The sequence below is a fragment of the Fringilla coelebs genome (assembly GCF_963513975.1).
Source record: "Fringilla coelebs genome assembly, chromosome: 4".
NCBI classification, from domain to species: Eukaryota; Metazoa; Chordata; class Aves; order Passeriformes; family Fringillidae; genus Fringilla; species Fringilla coelebs.
In genome coordinates, this window is record NC_140032.1 from 31,949,748 (window position 1) to 31,968,376 (window position 18,629).

Here is an 18,629-nt window from a genome sequence, read left to right on the forward strand (position 1 = left end):
AGTTTGGAGAAGGGATGGAAAATAATTGTTTTGTAATGTCTTCTCAGATTATCCAGATGCAAATTGTGGATTTTTATTTTTAAGATAAGCAAAAAAACCTCTAAATATGGCAAGCATTTCCTGTAATTCCTGTATATCAAGTTGATATACAGCATAGTTATCTTCTGTGTTTTGCATCTGTCATTTTTTGCCCTCGTGCCTTCTTATCTCTGTAGATGAGAATCCTGTGGTTTTTTCTTAAATTAGTCCTAGTCTCTATTAAATTCCCACATTTTAGTAGTCAGTTGATGAAACTAATTTCAGCAGTGTTTCTCTATGAAAGACTTGGATGTCTATAGCTGAGTTCAAGCAGTTGTCATCAGTACTGCTGAGGTACGGCTGTAGCTGGTGGAAATGTAAGGGCAAAACTCCAGAGGAGCTTTACTTCCTAACCCTTCTGTGGAGCACAGCAAGTTTTTTCATCAGTGACATTGACTTCCCTCTGCATTCACAGGAATACTACTTCTCTTACTTGAAAGGGCATTGTGAAGATAAGTGTATAAAACTACAGCTGGGGTCCAGATATTGCATGAACAGCTCACAGATATGTGAGCACCAAGGTAGTTCTGAAGGATTGTTTACCTTTCAACAGAGCAGAGTTGGCAGGCTGTCCCAGTAACACCAAAAGCAGCAAGAAAAGTGCTGTAAAATGTTTAATTACCTGAAATGGTCAAAAGCACAGTGTTATCTCTTGCAGAAAACAGAAATAGCTGTGTGTGGTTGCTCCAGTCTATTGGTGGCAGTTCGGTTGGAGGAAAAAGTGTTACATGCTTGATCACCAGTGTTATTCTTTATGCAGGACCCTGTCTTCTTTGATGATTGCTTTCTAGGGCACACCATAATTAGTGTCTAGGTTCTGATAATTACAATTCTGGAGAAGCAAATTTTAAATTCAGAAATGTCTTTAACAAGAGGATTTTTCTGTTTCAGAGATCTGTAAGCCAACAGTTCACTGTAATTCTGTGCTGCATGAAAGCCTACATCAGATGCTACAAAGAAACTGAAGCTATTTAGAAAGTAATTAATGCAGCCAAGTTTACAGTTGATTAGATATCCCATTGAGAGCTGTACTGTTTTGCACCGTCATGCTTTCATGCTGCTTGAATAAATCAGTCAATTATTCTTCTGTTCACTGAAGAATTTCCTTAATACCATCCTCAATTGCTACTTTATCCCTTGATTGTGAGAATTTTCAGATGAAAACAATGTATTCCACTGTTGATAAAAAATGCTTCATTATGTCAACAAGGCTATGCAAGATAAAGCATTTCACAGTACTGCTGAAACAAATATTATGGAATAATTTTTTTGTTCCCTATCTTTTCACCATATGATTTAAAATATACCAGTTCCTTTTCATATGCTGAAGTGGCTTTTTAACATAGTGATGCTTGCATGATGGATATTCCTTATCTCTGCTCAGTGCTTGCTTCAAGACATCAAGATTCAGAATTAACATGCTTTGTGAGAAGACAAAGAATGACCAAAAGCAATGCAGATAAAGTTGTGTGTTTATTGCTGATCTGATGGGCAATTTCCTGCCTGTGCTGGAGAAGACAATCATTTAAAACATCTTCCTAACAAGGAATCTTTAGCAGCATTAAATGAAATTAACTAATGCAGTGATGTTAAAGAAAAGGTCAAAGGGCCCTCTTAGCTTTAAGAGTGTAATTTTAAAATGTTTAACATCTTCCAGGCCTTGGAAGAACATCAACAAAGAGAAAAATATTAAAGCTACCAGTGAATGACAGCTCTTGAACGAATATTCTCTATCTTAAATACCATCTTCATTCTTTGATTTTATTCCATTTCTTTCCCCATATTTGTTCTATGTCTGTGTGTTTGTTGTTAAAGTGACATAGCATTTCTAGCACTTTGCTCAGTGTGTGCCTTTTCCTTCCCTTTTCCTTCACAACTGCTCCAGACTGATCGCATAAACCCAGATGACATAGATTTAGAAAACGAACCCTGGTATAAATTCTTTTCAGAGCTGGAGTTTGGACGTCCGGTAAGTGAGGACAGAATATTAATATTTCCACTTTAGGAAAAAATATTTTAAGAATGAGGAGTTCAAATTACCAAATTCAGAAAGTATAAGCCAGTAAAATTAATATAAGGGGTTTTTCTGAGAAAGGGCAGTAAAGTCCCATGAATGTAAGTATTTTCTTCAAACAGACTCTTAACTTGCTAGAGTAGTTACAGTAGTAGCTTTAATGAGGAGTATGTATTAGATAAATAGTAGTGTGTAAGTATTTAATAACAAGACAAATTCCATGATAAAACAGTGTGTTTACTGGATTCCCTAAACTTTTTTCATTTGGCTGGATTATTTTTGAACAATCTTCTAGGATGGAAAAATATGACAATTTGCGTTAGGGAAGCTAAGTTACAGATCATATATTTTACTTAAATGACCAGATCTAAATTTAAATATATGAAGCCAGAAACAAATTTCTTAGAGCAGGAACTACTGAGATTTTTTTCCCTTTTCTTCATCTCTTATATGCATACATGCAGAATATGTATTTTTTACCTGAACACAGAGATATGGGTTTGCTCTGTTTTCAAGCTGGACACCTGTTTGAATGGACAGACTTCAGTTCTGCTCCAATTTTCACAAATAGCCATTACCCAAAAAAAGGGCTCTGGCAAACAGCTGCTGGTTTAGACCTGCTGCCAGCACTTAGTCTAAAATTATAAACCTGAAGAGTTCCATCTGGCCAAAACACCTAAAAATCAGAAATATCTCAAATTTTCACCTTTGATTTCCTAAGCACTTGCAGTTCTTCTGCAAATACCATAGGCTTAATTGTATCTAAACACCTAAGGCTGTATATTTTTTACAAAGGTAAAACAGTAACATTGTCCTTGAGGAAAGACTGAGAACTAGGTTTCACTTCCCCCCTGCACAACGCCTTAACAACTAGGTTGGAGATGCGCCTCTTGCTTTTCACACTCCCTCTCTGGCTCCACAGAGCTCAAATTCTTTCCTGTCCACTCTAACATCTTTAGGAAAAAGGATAGCAAATGTCTTCATCCCAGAAGAGTGTCTAAGAGGATAGTTGGAATATCCAGACAGGCAGAAAACTAAAAGAAGTTAAAATCCCCTTAGAAAAAGGAGGGAAGTAAACCTAAGCACTCCCTCAGTCTTTTTAAGCATTCCCATAGCTCTCCAAGATCTTCCCCAAGATTTTTTGAGTTCAAAAAGCAGAAACTTTTTGAGTTCAAAAAGCTGGCCACAGACAGACAATCTAAAGAAGAAATGAGCTTGAGAGTATCAGGATTTTAAAATATCCCCATTCTTTTCTTTCCCTGTCAGCCAACAATTTTCTGGAGGCCTATCACAATTTTAATTAGTGACATGCCAGCTACATGAGGAGCCTGAGCACTTGACACAGGGCCTTGGAAGACACCCTGGACCCAGGCACCTTAGTCCCTTCTGTAACTAGCCATAAGCCAAAATTAAAACTCCCTGCTGCTTCAGGGAGAGCAGAAGAGAAAGCAAATCATATACACTCTTTTAAAACCTTAATGATTTATTCATAGCATTTTAAAAATTACCCATTGAATACCCTGTGAAAATTTTAAAAAGAAATAAAGGTAAATATATCTGGGTTTAATTTCTTGTGCAGTGGTCTATAATGATATCACATTGTCATGGATTACTTTTTATCTCCATTATCCTGCCATTCATGTGGTATTATCATTTCTCCCTCTAGGTGGGCAGAAACAGTACAGATAAATTCTTCTGAATAACCCTATCTCAACAATATTTTACTGATAACAATAACTTTTAAGATAAAATATATTGAAATTCCTCCAAGAGAGCATAACTGTGATGCTTTAGACTTCTCTTTCAGTGTTAAAAACTGCTAGTATTTATTCAACCCTTCCAGTTGTAAATTTTACCACCTAAAGTTACTAACATTTTATTAAGATATTTTAAAAATAGCACATTTATCCTTCCAGTCTACCCATGTGTGTCACTCTTTGTATCTGACGCTGTCAACACTTAATTTCTAATTGTGTCACCTTTTCCACATGTTTCATTCCTTGCTGCCATTGATCCTACTCCATTTCATCTCTACACTTCTGCTTTTATGATGCAGCCACCTAAAAAGCTTTTGGACTATGTTCAAGACAGTTCTTCTGGTGTTTCCAATGAGGTAAATGAATGGTTCTTTTTCAGATGATTCTCTTGGGAAGAAGGGTTGGAATGCTCACCATTTATATCTTAGGTTTGTTAAAATTTAGTGGTTTCCTTCTGATAGCTATGAGACATTTCTAATTCACAATCATTGTATCTTTGTCTTCATATCTTTCCAGATCACTAGTGCATTTGGATGTTGATCTTATTATCCTAGGAACTGTGAGTCCTTATACCCAAAACTTCTCAGAGATTAACACCCAGAATTACACAACACTCCATATGTCTCTAACTCTTTGACAAATTCCCACTTTTCAGAGTTGGGCAAGTGCATTGCTCAATTAATCCATTGGAACAGTATATTTTTTTATTAAAATATCTGACCGCAAAATCTGTGCGTCAAGTGAGAGCCTTTGTGGCTAAGCTGTCATTTCTCCAATTAAGTATTTATGAATAAGGTTGCTCATCAGGTAAAACAGCAATTAATAGTACTTTTGTAATTTATGACTCAGGATTGACAGTTGCTGTCAGTACTCCAAATAAAATTAATCAAGATCAGGTAGTGGGCTGACATTGCCTTACTCTGAGTGGGAGAGATTCAGGCTTTCATTCCTTCTCCACTCCCTCCCCATTTTTACAGTGTTAGGGCAAAAGTCAGTGAATCCTCTACTGGAAACTTTGCTTCATGTGGTGGCTTTACTTCATCCATATTTGCGATTCACTCTCATCTTCTGTAGTTTCTCCAAAAGTTAAACTTAAATTGTGGTCTTAAATTGTTAACTGTTTGCAATTTACTCTGGTTTGATTTTAAGCTCTCTATATATCTAGGAAAAACTTATAGTTGTGAAATTTGGGCCCAGTTCTCTGAAAGAAAAAGCTTCAAGGCCTTTTCTAATACTCCTTGGTTTTCACTATTTCAAGGAAGACAATTTAAAAGCCCTAACATGACTTTGAAATGTTCCCATATTTAGTAGGTCTGGGTAAAATGGCTATTAAGTAATACTGGTTTTCTCTTTGATTAATTTAAAAAGAAGTCCTCTCTTTAATTTTGAAATTTTAATAATCTTTAAATATGATAAATCATGTTCAAAAATGACAGCCACTTAATACTTCTCTGGAGGGGGAGACTATTCAAAATAACTTGATAAAGCATTATAACCATCATGTAAACAAGCCTATTTGTTATTTTCCTTTTACTTTTGCCTACTTTCCCTAGCTCCATTTTTAGTCAGCATTAAAGCCTTGATGCATGAAAACAGCTAAAATACTGGCCTAATTCTAATATATATATATATATATATATATAATTTTTTAGTAAAACTAAATCAAAGTATTCAAAAAAGATTTTATTTGGTAGTTTGGAGTTCTGCTCTCCAATATTTAATTTTTTTTCAAGTTGCCTTTATTCATATAGAGCAGTACTGAATATTGTGGAAGATGGCTAATTATTTTGGAGATGGGAGAGATGTGTTCAGTTGGGCCATCTAAAAGTAGGCCAATAAACACCCAAGAGATAACAGGACAGCTGCAAACAGTGAAACAAGTAGTAAAAACCAACCACACCTAGTGTTTACTTTCACCTTTCCTTTATATGTCACATCAATGAAGCTCTACCTGTGGAGAGAAGGTATAAACTCCACTCATTCTATGAACAAAATATGCCTATAATAAAATTAGTGTTGTAGAATGGGCAGCGTACAGCGTCTGTCATAGAGAAAAAACTTCAAAGCCAGCATCAAATAAAGGATAAAAGGACAAGTTGCATTCAAGGTGATAAAAGAATCTTAAGGATGAAAACTGAAAGCCAGTAACCCAGCAGTCAATTTTGGCATGATGGGCACTTCACTTCTAGCCATCTGTGTATAGCCTGGGGAATGCTGTGGGTAAGAAGTTCCCTCTGGAGTGATTTCCATTGTGTGACCCCATAGCCTTCCACAGGAGAGAGTGAGGATCTGCTCCACCCTTGGGAGTGACATCATGGTCTGTACAGGCATGGAGCTACTACAGGTGGTGGGAAGCAATCCCTGCCTCAGGGCCATCTGGCCACTGTCACCTCCCAGGTGGACAGTGGTAGCAAGTGGAAGTGGTTGGCATCTGCACAAAAGAATCCACAATGAATTTATCTGCAGGGTTTGCACCACCTTGTGCAACAGCTCTGAGAGATCACCTGTGGTCCCGAGTTTCCTTGCTGGCTGGTTCCAGACCATGGCAGTGACTGGTCAAGAGAAGGAAGACGGTTGTGGCCAGTTTTGAAATGTGACTGAGGTGTTTTCCAGGAGAGGCTGAATGTGTGTTTTATGGGTAGTGTAGGGAAGCACACAGACGTGAGGCCTTTGCTTACTGTGGTTATACTGGCTGTTGGTGTGAGCAACACTGTGTCTGGCTTCTATGGGTTTTTTGCAGGCAGACCTCATAGTATTGCATATATATCTTAAAATCATTGCATTTGGAGAGTGATGGGAGAGTTGTCACAAAGTACTTTTAAGCCTTCAGAAGGTGTAAATAAAAACTTGAAAATATGAGCTATGTGAACATTTGGAATTATCTTAGCTCAAGTTTTAGATACAATTTGTTTCATATTGTGGCATGTTTGCGTGGCTCTCCCCACCTCACAGTCCTAAAAAATCTGTTCACAAATATTCTAAGACTACTGGTGACTTCTGGAGCTGTACCTAAGTGTCAGTTAACAGATCTGGGTGAAGTTCTGTTCATGAACTTGCAAATCAAATCACTGGGGAAAAAAAAAATTCAACAAAAGAAAGGACTTGTACAGCCCATGAGTGCCATTACTTCGGCAGTCCTTCAGGACAAAGATTTTTCCATGAGGGAAAAAGCCATGAAGACTCTCTATAAAGGGAAAAAAATATTTTCTGCACCTTAGAAACCATTATGATAGTTCTATTTCTAGTGTGTTGGGTTATGGAAAGCTGAAATGACATGGCAGGAACTTGAAAGAAGTTCAATTCTTGAACCTGACTGCTTTGTACCCATGAAGAAATACCCCAGGAACCATGAAGTTCATTCTAGATTCATACCTGGGTACCAGAATTGTAAAATTACTTAATTCTGACTGAAGGCCTGAAATGGTTGATTTAAAATCAGTAGTCATTTAATGTTGACTTTGTATTAATAATACAGTTGTGAAAGTTGCATCTCCCAGTGTTCATTCCGTAGCTACATCTGTAACTCCATTAGCAATGACTAATTTTCTGTGGTGAGAACTGTTTTTACCAGGATTATAAGGTATATAAGGCCAGTTGCTCACCACAAGCATCATGGGATTGACAAAAGTTTCTGTCTATTATTGATTGTAGGATTTTGGTGAGTAACTGAGGGATGAAAAGAAGCTTTTCAGACCTCACATGTACATAGAGGAATAATTTTCAGATTTTTCTGGTTTTATAGTAAAAATTTGTTTCAGCTGTTCTGTGTCTGGTTTTGAAAAGTATATAGAAAAGCACGATTTGGGATCATTATTTAGCAATGCTTTAAAGGAAAAAAATTACCAAAGTAGAATAGGTAATGAAATCTAGTGATGCTTTTTGAAAGCTGCTTAATTTATTCTCATGAAATGTTGCTGTGTCTGTGATGGAGTGGGCAGGATGTTAATTATCCTGGGCTGTTGTTATAGGATTTGCCACAGAGTAACAAGGAGTCATCCAACATGATAAACAAAAATTGTCACTCTTTTTTCAAATACAAACATAATAATCCATGTGTTTGTTTTCACAGGCTTCCTTATATCATCACTATTCAACAGACAGAGGCCTGGACAGGCCCTCCAGGTAAGAAGTACTATCTATACTTCAGCAGACACAGATTATCCAGCCTGAGGGTCTTCTTTGGGACCTGACACGAGCAGATTTTATGAAGAGTCAGATCTTAATGTTCACCTTGTGAGCTATTGGCAAATTAGATGCTTGAAGTGTTGATTTTGATACTGATGTGTAGATTTTAATTTAGTTTTACAAGGACTTTGTGTTTGCATTTAAATTAACCACACTGTGTTCTGGGTCTTTCCACTTACATCCCTGAGCTTCTCTCTCAACAGCAGTGATTTATTCTTTACCCTTACTGCCTGCAGTGTATAGTGCTGTTTTCCTAAGCATGATGTCTTGACTGTTCTCAGTCTCTATCCTTTTCATATCTTTGCACCTAAACTCTAGTTCCAAAAAATAGTCTAAAAGAACTCAATGCATTTATTTCAAGGAAAATGGCATAGTAATGTTGTGTACAACTTTAAAACAATCAGCTCAAAAACAAATTAATCTTTTCACTGGGAAATAGGCTGTAAGATATGTGAGATCAATGCTTCTTCCCTTTATGTGTTTTTCATCTATTTATTTTAGCATTTTTTGACCTATAAACCAATAATATAATTACAACCTTATTTCTTAAATTCCTGAATTCTGATCTCAGAGTCAGACTGCTACTGATACTGCTTTTTTCTGCAGTTCTGCAAGTACTGCAGGTGACTACAGAAAGCGGAGGAAGTCAGAGCCTGCTGTGAGTCACCAGAGGGCACACAGCGATCAGAACGCCAACAGACCTAACCTGGGCCGTACAGACACACAGGGCTCATGTTCCACCCTTAGGAAGCCTTTAACTAGCTCATCTCCTTCTTCTCCATCACGAGCTAAAGGTAAGAGGAGACCACATTGGTCAGCAGAAAACTGCTGATGATGTGTTGTACTCTCTGTTGGTAGCAGCTGCCGGCTGTCGCTCGGTGCGTGTCCCTAGGGGATGTGATGTGAAGCAACAGCTTTGGGCCTTTCCTGAAAGGTTGACTTGTTTATTCTTACAGGGGTTATTTTAAGCTGGAAAGCTGGATTTGTAACAAGGATTTTCCAGTTTCAACTGCTTGTTCTAACAAAAGAGAATTGACTAAAAGAAGACTATGAATTCTATCACAATATATAAACCCTAGTATTTTTATTAACTCTACTACTGTCTTACTAGATTATTGTGATTTTAAAACTAGTTTAATTATATTGAGAAAGTAAATTGACACAAATAACCTGTAAGATTAAAGATGTGTGTCCAGGGTAGTAGACTTTTTAAATATATGGCTGATGTCTTAGCTGTCAGTTATCAGGACCTAATGTAATCAAGAAAATATCCATAGTTATCAGGACCTAATTTAATCAAGAAGACATCCATAGTCTGATTTTTTACTTTCTAAATCCTTGGAAGGATTTAGTACAGCTGATGCAATCTCATTAGCTTATTTTTGGCAAGTAACTCACCATCCTGTTACTGTTTTCCACATCTCTCCAGGAAAGAGATCACAGAGTCAGTTGTTCATTTGGGTTTGGAAGTTTGGATGGGTTTTTCTAGAAAGACAAAAAAGCTTCCAGTAAAACATAAAATGGAAGTAATATATAGAATAATATTGAATATAATATGTCTCCTTCTGTTCAAATTATTATTTTATTCTTCTCTTATTTGCTCTATTTTTAGCTATACTAATCAGTAAACCTCTGTAACAGTAAATTCTCAGTGAAAAGAACATAATATCCAGACTGCAACAGAGGGTATCAAAGAGAAGCAGTGAGGAACATTGAGAGTGAGGTGGTTGAAAAGCAAATGTATTTTAAACGTTTAAAACACTAAAATGTTACAGCAGTAATTTTAAAAGTGGAATAACTCATCCACTTGGCTTACCAGGCCAGGCAGTAAAAATTAATAGATTCCACTTGCCTTTGACTCCACCACCAATAACAAGCACTAAGCGTGACTTCCTGTGTTTGAAAATCCTTCCATTAAGAATATCTTCCACAGCCAGTCACCTTTCAGAAGGTGACACTGTTCTCTCCCAACATTATGACCCCTGTAGAATGTTAATTTTTCTTGAAAAAAACCAATTTGTTAAAGAAGGAGCACATTATAAACTGTTTGATCACCATGAATTTTGAACTCAAGTGTTTCAGTTTCAGATCTAAATTCCATTTTTTTTAGAAGGCAGACTGAGCTGTTTGAAGCTTGAGACTATTTTTGAAAGTTCAGTACAATTATGAAAGACTACCATTCCAAATTTGTCTTGTAGTGTCTTCCAGATCTACCATGTACATAAAAATATGTCTTAAAGCTTCAAAACTCAGGCCTTTGTTATGGAAGTCAATCTAAGGGTTATTTTTACTTTTACATTGTGGTTAGGCTCAGTAAACTGATACACCTTCCTTCACACTTGTACAGCACTTCCTGAGCTACCTTGTTCTGCCCTGCATAAGCTGTACAAAACACTGCTCCCTTCAGTACTACCACACATAGAAGGAGCAGGTTACCTGTGAATGACATGGAGAAATTTCCTATTTGATCTGATATGAAGATTAATCTTCATTTTAACTATCCCAGAATATGTGGATGCTGTGAACTCTGGGTATTTTACAGGTTAAAAATCATAAACAACTTTTTCAGAATGCCCCGTTGGAAAAGTCAGTATTACCCTGAGGTCTAGATTTGTTGTGTGGCTTCATCTTTAAATCCTTTGCAGCTTTTATTGTCTGTTGACCTGCTTAAAAATCCCAATTAATCCCCGATTAATGCCTGGTTTCTTATGTTGCTTTGATGGCAGGGGTTGTAGAGGAGATAACATCTCCATAATTAATAAGGAATTCTTTTTGTTGTTTAAATTATCATGAGTGCATTTTTGCAGCTGGAAAATAACTTAATTATTAGCTTTGCAATCCGAGGCTGTAACAAACTATGTACTGACCTAAGCTGATAGATGCACTAATTGCTATCTCTTTTCTAGTCTTTCTAATACTTGCTGATGCTAATTCCAACTTTCTGAATCTTTTAATTTCTGGCAATGTCTCTTTTTTACCATGCTGCTCTATGGATTATAAAGGTGGGGATATTAGCAAAGTATATCCATCCCTTTTAAGTTACTCAGTGCACAACCACAACACCTCAAATGAATTAGATTACTGTAGCACTTACAGGCAACATTTAGCCGTTCCAAATGATTCAAGAAGGGCAACCAGCTACAAGAATGGCTGGCAAATGACTCGCCAAAATGCAGAAGTCTGGAGTAGCACAGAGGAAGCTGCTTCTCCAAAGAGGAAATCTCGTAGCTGTGATGACCTGTTGACAGATGATCATGATAGCTATCCCGATGCACAGGCCAAGGCTGAAAGCATGGGCTCTCTGTTATGTGAGGAGGACTCCAAAGAAATTTGCTCAATGAACTGGAACTCCCCATACGCTGAAGGCCGTGGTAGTGGTAGGTCAAGAGTTCGCCACAGATCTGCGCATGATGCTCCAGGTTTCCTGAAGATGTACAAAAAGATGCACCGCATCAATCGCAAGGACTTGATGAATTCTGAGGTGATTTGTTCTGTCAAGTCCAGAATACTGCAATATGAAAAAGAACAGCACAAAGGTATTCTTCAAGGCTGGAGAGAGTCGTCTACTGAGGAGGTGCCCAGAGACATGGTGCCAACCAGAATATCTGAATTTGAAAAGTTAATTCAGAAATCAAAATCTATGCCGAACCTTGGTGATGACATGTTGTCAACAGTTACATTAGAGCCTCCTAAAAATGGCTTGTGTCCAAAGAGGCGATTTTCTATCGAATCCCTGCTGGAAGAAGAAACTCCAGTCAGACATCCCTCTCAGGTACAACAGAGCTACAAGTCTAAAACCCTGGTGCCAATTCATATTGAAGTGACCAGTGATGAGCCACAACGTTCACATATAGATTTTTCAGACAGCGATCAAGACGGAGTGGTTTCTGATCTCAGTGACTTTATCCAGATTGAGGGTTCATCCTTTTGTAGTGAAAGTGACTTTGATCACTTTTCCTTCACTTCATCTGAAAGCTTTTATGGCTCAGGCCATCACCACCACCACCATCACCACCACCACAGGCATCTCATCAGCTCCTGCAAAGGGCGATGCCCAGCATCCTACACCCGCTTCACCACCATGCTAAAACATGAAAGGGCTAAGCAAGAAACCACTGAAGATCCAAGGAGACAGGAAGCAGAATCCGGCCTGTCTAAGATAGCATTCCTCGTCAGTCCAGTGCCTTTCCGGAGGAAAAAAAGTGCAGCTCCTAAAAAACACACTGAAAAGAAAAAATGCAAGTCATCTGTGTTTGAAGCACTAGATTCTGCACTTAAAGACATCTGTGACCAAATCAAAGCTGAAAAAAGGCGGGGAAGCTTGCCCGACAACAGTATATTACACAGACTTATTACTGAGCTGCTTCCAGACATTCCAGAAAGGAATTCATCTCTTAAAGCTCTGAAAAAGAGTCCCACGCACCAGCCTTTTCATCCACTGCCTCAAGATGGTGCTATCCATTGTCCACTGTACCAGAATGATTGTGGAAGATTACCTCTTAGTGCCTCTTTTCCAGACATGGATGCAACTAACAACAATGATAGTGCACTGTGTTTCCAAGGTGGATTAACTTTCTTCCTCTATCCTTGTGATTGACTTATCCAATCTTACTCCCTGTGTTTCCCACCCTTTCTCATTCCACTTTGTGTCGTCTATAAGAAGCTTTCATCCCACAAAATTCTTAGTGAAGGATATAATTTTCACATAGGTGTTGAGGATAGATAAATTTGCTGTCTATTCACAAAATACAGTAATCAGGACAACTGAAGTAGCAGTGCATTTCAACTAATTGAAATTAAATTAGTTCTATAAATTATAATGATGTTACTAAGCAGTCAATTCATGCATCATAAGATGCTAGCCAAACTAAAATCAATATGCAGATAACCCTTTCTTTATCACTAAGAAAAAAGAATGTGAATCTAAAATGTATTTTACTATATAATTTTATTAAATTTTAGTGATAAAAATGCTTTTAATTCTGCCAGTATCATAGAAAGTCTATTCTGTTTTTTTATGAGTCCACTACTTTGTGTTACTTTTTGTGAATAGATATTAAGGTCATTTTAGGAAGTTTCCATTTCCACTGTTCAAACAATTTCCAATTTCTGTGGCAGCAAAACTAATTCTTTCCATAGAATTTCAAAATGTCTGTGAAATTTTGAGAAATTTCCTGTCATCTTAGAAGGGAATTTCTCAATAATCAAAACATAAATGAAATTGTCAGGATAAATATGATCAATCTGTTTTAAAGTTACTGCTTTCAGTTGTTTGTTGCTCTGCCTCTTTTTTTTCATTTTTCTTTTATTTTAATCAAAAAAAGAAAAAATAATTAAAATATATTCTTGAAATCCCAAATGAATGTAAGAGAGAATGTCTTTAATATAGAAATTATGCAATATTTGATCAGACTCATCTTATTCTTACATATTTTTGTGTAACTTTTGCAAGTAGCACAAAAATAAATATGTATTTCAAGAGAAATCAGAATTGAAGCTATTACCATCTTTTGTTAACTAGTTGTAATAGGCATATTTAGAATAGAAAATTTGGTAAAAAAACAGCTATAAAACACATTTCAGAACTGAATTAGTCATAATTGAGGCCTGATCATAATTAACCCAGGCAGACAGTACTGCATGATGAGACTGAAGTTGTTGAAAAATGTGGTTTTCACATATTGTAGTTGCTAAATGAGAATTTTCCAGTCTGTGAAAATAAGGAAATCCATAGTGCAAAGTAAATGTGGATTTCTAATAGCTTTTGCAGCTAGGAAGGAGCCTGGCATGAGGAAAGCAATACACTCTGTCAACATTAATATCCCTAAAGTAGCATGGAGAATGAGTAAAGCAGAATATTCCATTAGTTTCCATCAGCACCAGTCATGGCTGAGCTCTACTTCTAATCAAGTTTTTGTTTTTTGCTGGATGTGTGTGCATCTCTTACAGCCACACAGAGACCTGAAGGTCATAGCAGATGACTGAAAACCACCAGTACTGACTGCATAAGGAGCTGTGGAGAAAAGGAGATTTTTTTTGTCCTAAAGATTCTGCATTTTCACTCCTTTCCAATATCCTTCTCTCACTGCTAGAAATTTAGGGGAAAAAATAGATGTGTTTGGAGTCATTCATTGTATCTTTAGGTTTATGCAGTAGGTATAAATCTCATTCAGGAACACGTGCCATATCAAAAAAGCTGTCCAGAAGTGGGGCTATGATATACTTATTGGGAATGACATGCTTACAACCAATGGCATAAATAATAAAATTATCTCTTTACTTTCATTGTATTTATCAATAGCCTCAAGTTTTTGTGGCCTATCCAACAACCAATCAGAATGGATGAGATGCTTTCAGTTCTTTTCTTTGTAGCACTTGTATTTCTTTAGAAATGTATGACAGATTGTGGGAATGAAGTCAAAGACAAACATAAATCACATTTCCACTAGAAAGTACCATTGTGGTAGTAAGAGACTAAAACAGTACTTCTCAAAAGTTAAGAGGCGGTTCATTAAATAGTTCTCTTTTCATTTCACATTTGCAACTTGCAGAGATATATATAGAGTGTATAATATTTTGATTTTATCCTTATCAAAACATAAGAAAATATTCACCATCCTGTAATAAACATTGGTAAACTGTGCCTTAGAAAAGTCTGCCACATAGATTGGTGACTAATATGATTTGTATTCCATCCCTTAAAACAGAGCTGTTTTTATCAAGTAACATCCTTTTAAATTCCCTTGTGCTGCCTAACATGTGCCCCTGGTAAAGTAGAAATGCATCTTAGATAACTCGGGAGAAAACTATGTTTCTTCACATTTTCTCATTGAAGCATGCTTGAATCATGTGTTGTGCATGCAATTATGTGTTTACATTGCTGGCATTCCAAAACAATGTCCTGCAACCTGATGGAGTCTGAGTACTGCTGTCATGTCTTCCACTTGGCCCAGCAGGGGAGCATCCCTTTTCACAGTGAGGCATAAATACACTCTCTTGATCCTCAGTCGTAGAACTCCTTCTGCTCTGGATCAGAGGGCAGCTTTAGCCTTTGCTTACAGTTAGTATTTTTTTTTTCCTGTAAAGGTGCTCTTTACCATCATACCACGTGCTTTTCTTTCTATTAAATGTAAAATAATAGATTTCAATATCTTTTCACCTCCCCTAAATGAAAGCAAGCAGCATCACAAATTTGAATGGTTTTGTTTATCGTAGTTTCACATAATTTCTGTTTTCAGTAGACCAGGAGTCTCCTGGAAGCTATTCTTCTGCTTTCACTGATGTGGGACGATGTACTCCAAGGGAGAGAAGAGGAACTACAGACAAAGAGGTAGTGAAACAAGAATGAATAACACAGCAATATCCATATGGAAAATTGGTAACATATTTGAGACAAGATTTGTCTTGGTTTTAAGACTATATAATGATGCAGACCAAAGAAACAGCATCTTCTTTTTTCATTAAGGAGATTGGTACTTCAAGAAATTAAAATAATATCAAGCTTTGTAAGATAGGCTGTATTCTTCTGTTCATTATTAAATAGACATGGCCATAAACTCACTAGTTATTGATCAGCTCTGTCAAAACCGATTGGAGTGTGTGTTTGGAACAGAGAAAAATAACAGATTTGACTGGGGAAAGGCTCTTCAGAAAACCAAAGTATTACACAAAGAAACTGTCTAGGTAATTTCAAAACTGATAAAAAACATCTATATTTCACTGTTATTCTTGTTTGGAAAGCAAACCACTGCTGTTTGTGGATTAGATGAAGCCAGTTATCCTAAGAGGAGTGTCTAACATCTGTAGCAGTTGATGATTTTAATTAGGTACTGATTGATTATAGTAGTGCTTTGGAGGAGGAAATGGAAGCAGGCATACCACCTTTAAAATAACACAAGGCGTCACTGAAAAGTATATATTGAAAAATAAAGTATATTATTCTGTATCTTAAGAATGCTAATAGGTCTAGAACTATAAATGCTCTCCAAACAACATAAAAGATTACTATATTTTAATTGCTAATATATAAGATTTTGCTCTGGGCTACATACCTTGATGAATAGTGGTATGGTTAGAATTGAATTCAGAACCATTTATACCACACTGATGTGCTTATATTGCTGCAATTTGATTAAAAGTCTGATTTTTTTAAAAAAAGATTTCTTATTACAAAATACAGTCCAAAAATGTTCCATAGCCATATTCTTCCATAGAAGTTCCATAGTTCTTTCTGTAGGAGTTCCATAATTCTATAGGAGCCATATTGTATGTTTCTTTTTAAAGAATCCTGTGACATGGAAAATCATCTTTCAATTTGAAAATACATAAAATACTTAAATTACAAGCCATTTTAAAGATCATTTTAAAAGGTTTAAAAATGTTACAGAGAAAAGGCATCTCTATTTCCAGTAAGTTTTGTACATTTGAAGTGTTTTGTATTTAAACAGCTCCACTGTTCTTTTAATATCCACTTTTTCTGTTATTTGCTTTAATAGTTACAGTACCAGCTGTACCAAAATCAGGAAAGACTGAATAGGGCTTAGCTCCAGTTGATATGAATCATATGTTGATATGAATATCACCTCCTGTTTAAAAGACTGTTTTTAATAACAGCAAGGAACAGAAAAATGCTTTTAAATTTAGGCTATCTTATTTGAAGGAGATCCGCAATGGAAAATTGTATTGGATGGCAAAATTCAAGTTGACAGGATCCCTATAACAACTTCAGGGACTTTTTATTATAGCAAAGACAATTCTGTATGTGTGCTAGATTTGCTAGTCTTAAAATGACAAGAAGAGAGAGAACCAAGTCAAGAACACCTGGCCTGGAATAAAGGTAAAACGTAAAATTTTCAAGTGTCCCTTTTTATTCCTGTCATAAAAAGATGTGCACCTTTACATCATGACAAATATTATCTCTCAGAAACAGTATAATCAGCTCATTCTAGTCACTAGTACATCCTGGAGAGGCATTTATTAGAATGGGGTGATCTTATCTGTGCAAGTACTTGCAGAGCAAGACTAAATCACTTTAACAAATACCCTCATGTGGTTCCACTTTTCACTTCCTCTGAAGTATCTGGTGCTGGCTGCTTGACAGATGCAGACAGTCCATGAGTAAAGCTGTTGGGTCAGATCATATTTTCATTATTGGGACAGTTCATATTTTCATTACAGCTTTGACAACAGTGAAAGTGTGTCAGCCACGTAGGTGAGAAGAGTTAGGGCTGTTTTACAGAGGATTTTTTTGAAACAGTATTGAGCTTACTTGGTGACAGAACTTGAAAAATGTATGAAAGAAATGTTATCATGTGATTGCCTGTGATAGAAGCTGCACAGATGACTCAGATCACCTCCAGTCCTATGCTTTCTTAAAACTATTAATGTAATTATAGAAATTAAAAATATTCCAACCATTTCCAGCTGTCAGAGGATATGTGTATATATATATATATATATATATATATATATATATATATATATATATGTATGTATATGTATATGTGTATATATATATATAAATGTCATGCATCATTGCAATTGAAATTAGCCTACCAATAACAAGTTTACATTAAAGGCACCTAAAATACTACAGAATATTAAGTATGTGTATTTATGTTGTACCTTGAGATTTAGTTCCCTGAAAGTCACATTGACATAGCTAACTTTTTTATTTATTTTGGTACTTCTCTTAAACATCAAGTTGCAAAGTAGTCTGCATTAAAATTTAGCTATTTCTGGTTTTAGAACACTAAGTCCCAAACACCTAAATACCTTAAAAAAAAAAATACATATATTTCATTGACTATTTCTTCAAGAACCACTGTAAAGCTCATCCTTTTCTTTTTGGATCTTGGTCACCTTTTAAAAATTGAAACATATTTATCATATAGTAATACTACCTGAATGTATTAATCACTTCACCTGTTTTTCAGAAACTGCCAGCTAGAGCTGTATATGACTTTAAAGCTCAAACTTCTAAGTAAGTACTAGACTTTTGTTCATTCAAGAATTCATAATTCAAGCAAACTCTTTCTACCACTTAAGTGGTGTTCAAGCCAGTTTCGACAGCAAGTGCCATGGACATGAGAACCCTGTTTATTGTCACAGTAGTCCCTACACTAGCAAACTGTGTGAGAAGTTACTTTGTAATAAAATTATCTTAAATTATTATATTCTCCATTGTATCTGTTTGAATGCATGAATAGCTGAGCATCTTCAGCCTGTTAGAGCACCGGTTGTGAAGGACACACACTGAATGCTCTTTTTTTGTTGTGAATTACATTTAGGTGACAGAGGGTAAATTGCTTAAACTCCTGTCATAGATAATGAGTTCATCAAAAGTCTGTATAATGCTTCAGCCTCTTCCTGTCTGTTTTAACATACACAGGCTTTCTGCGGGATGTGGCATGCCACATACCAACACAAAAAGCAGTGGTCCATAACAAAAGATTGGGAACCACTGATTTAGGATATGAGACAGTCAAAGTAAAATGTCTACAATTCATTTCTGCTGTTATTCCAGTGATTCAAGACATTTAAACAATCTTTAGATATGACCAAACTAGATTGGTCATATCTAGTTTGATTGGTCA

The 18,629-nt window shown here is 36.3% G+C and overlaps 1 protein-coding gene across 13 annotated transcripts in view; it reads left to right on the plus strand.

Annotated features, from left to right (window-relative positions):
• The window catches only part of SORBS2 (sorbin and SH3 domain containing 2), a gene marked incomplete at its 5' end in the record, with an annotated part of 144,475 nt that overhangs the window by 106,994 nt on the left and 18,852 nt on the right, over positions 1–18,629 (plus strand). For 5 of the 13 annotated variants that reach the window (XM_084205060.1, XM_084205059.1, XM_084205061.1 and 2 more), the window contains 5 exons: positions 7,919–7,971; positions 8,641–8,828; positions 11,037–12,596; positions 15,276–15,364; positions 17,970–18,016. In XM_084205060.1, the coding sequence (XP_084061186.1) occupies positions 7,919–7,971; positions 8,641–8,828; positions 11,037–12,596; positions 15,276–15,364; positions 17,970–18,016 (1,937 nt within the window). Of the gene's footprint in view, positions 1–1,901; positions 2,048–4,148; positions 4,206–7,918; positions 7,972–8,640; positions 8,829–11,036; positions 12,597–15,272; positions 15,365–17,969; positions 18,017–18,629 lie in introns of all 13 variants that reach the window. The other 8 variants (XM_084205049.1, XM_084205054.1, XM_084205055.1 and 5 more) reach the window with 5 other exon arrangements.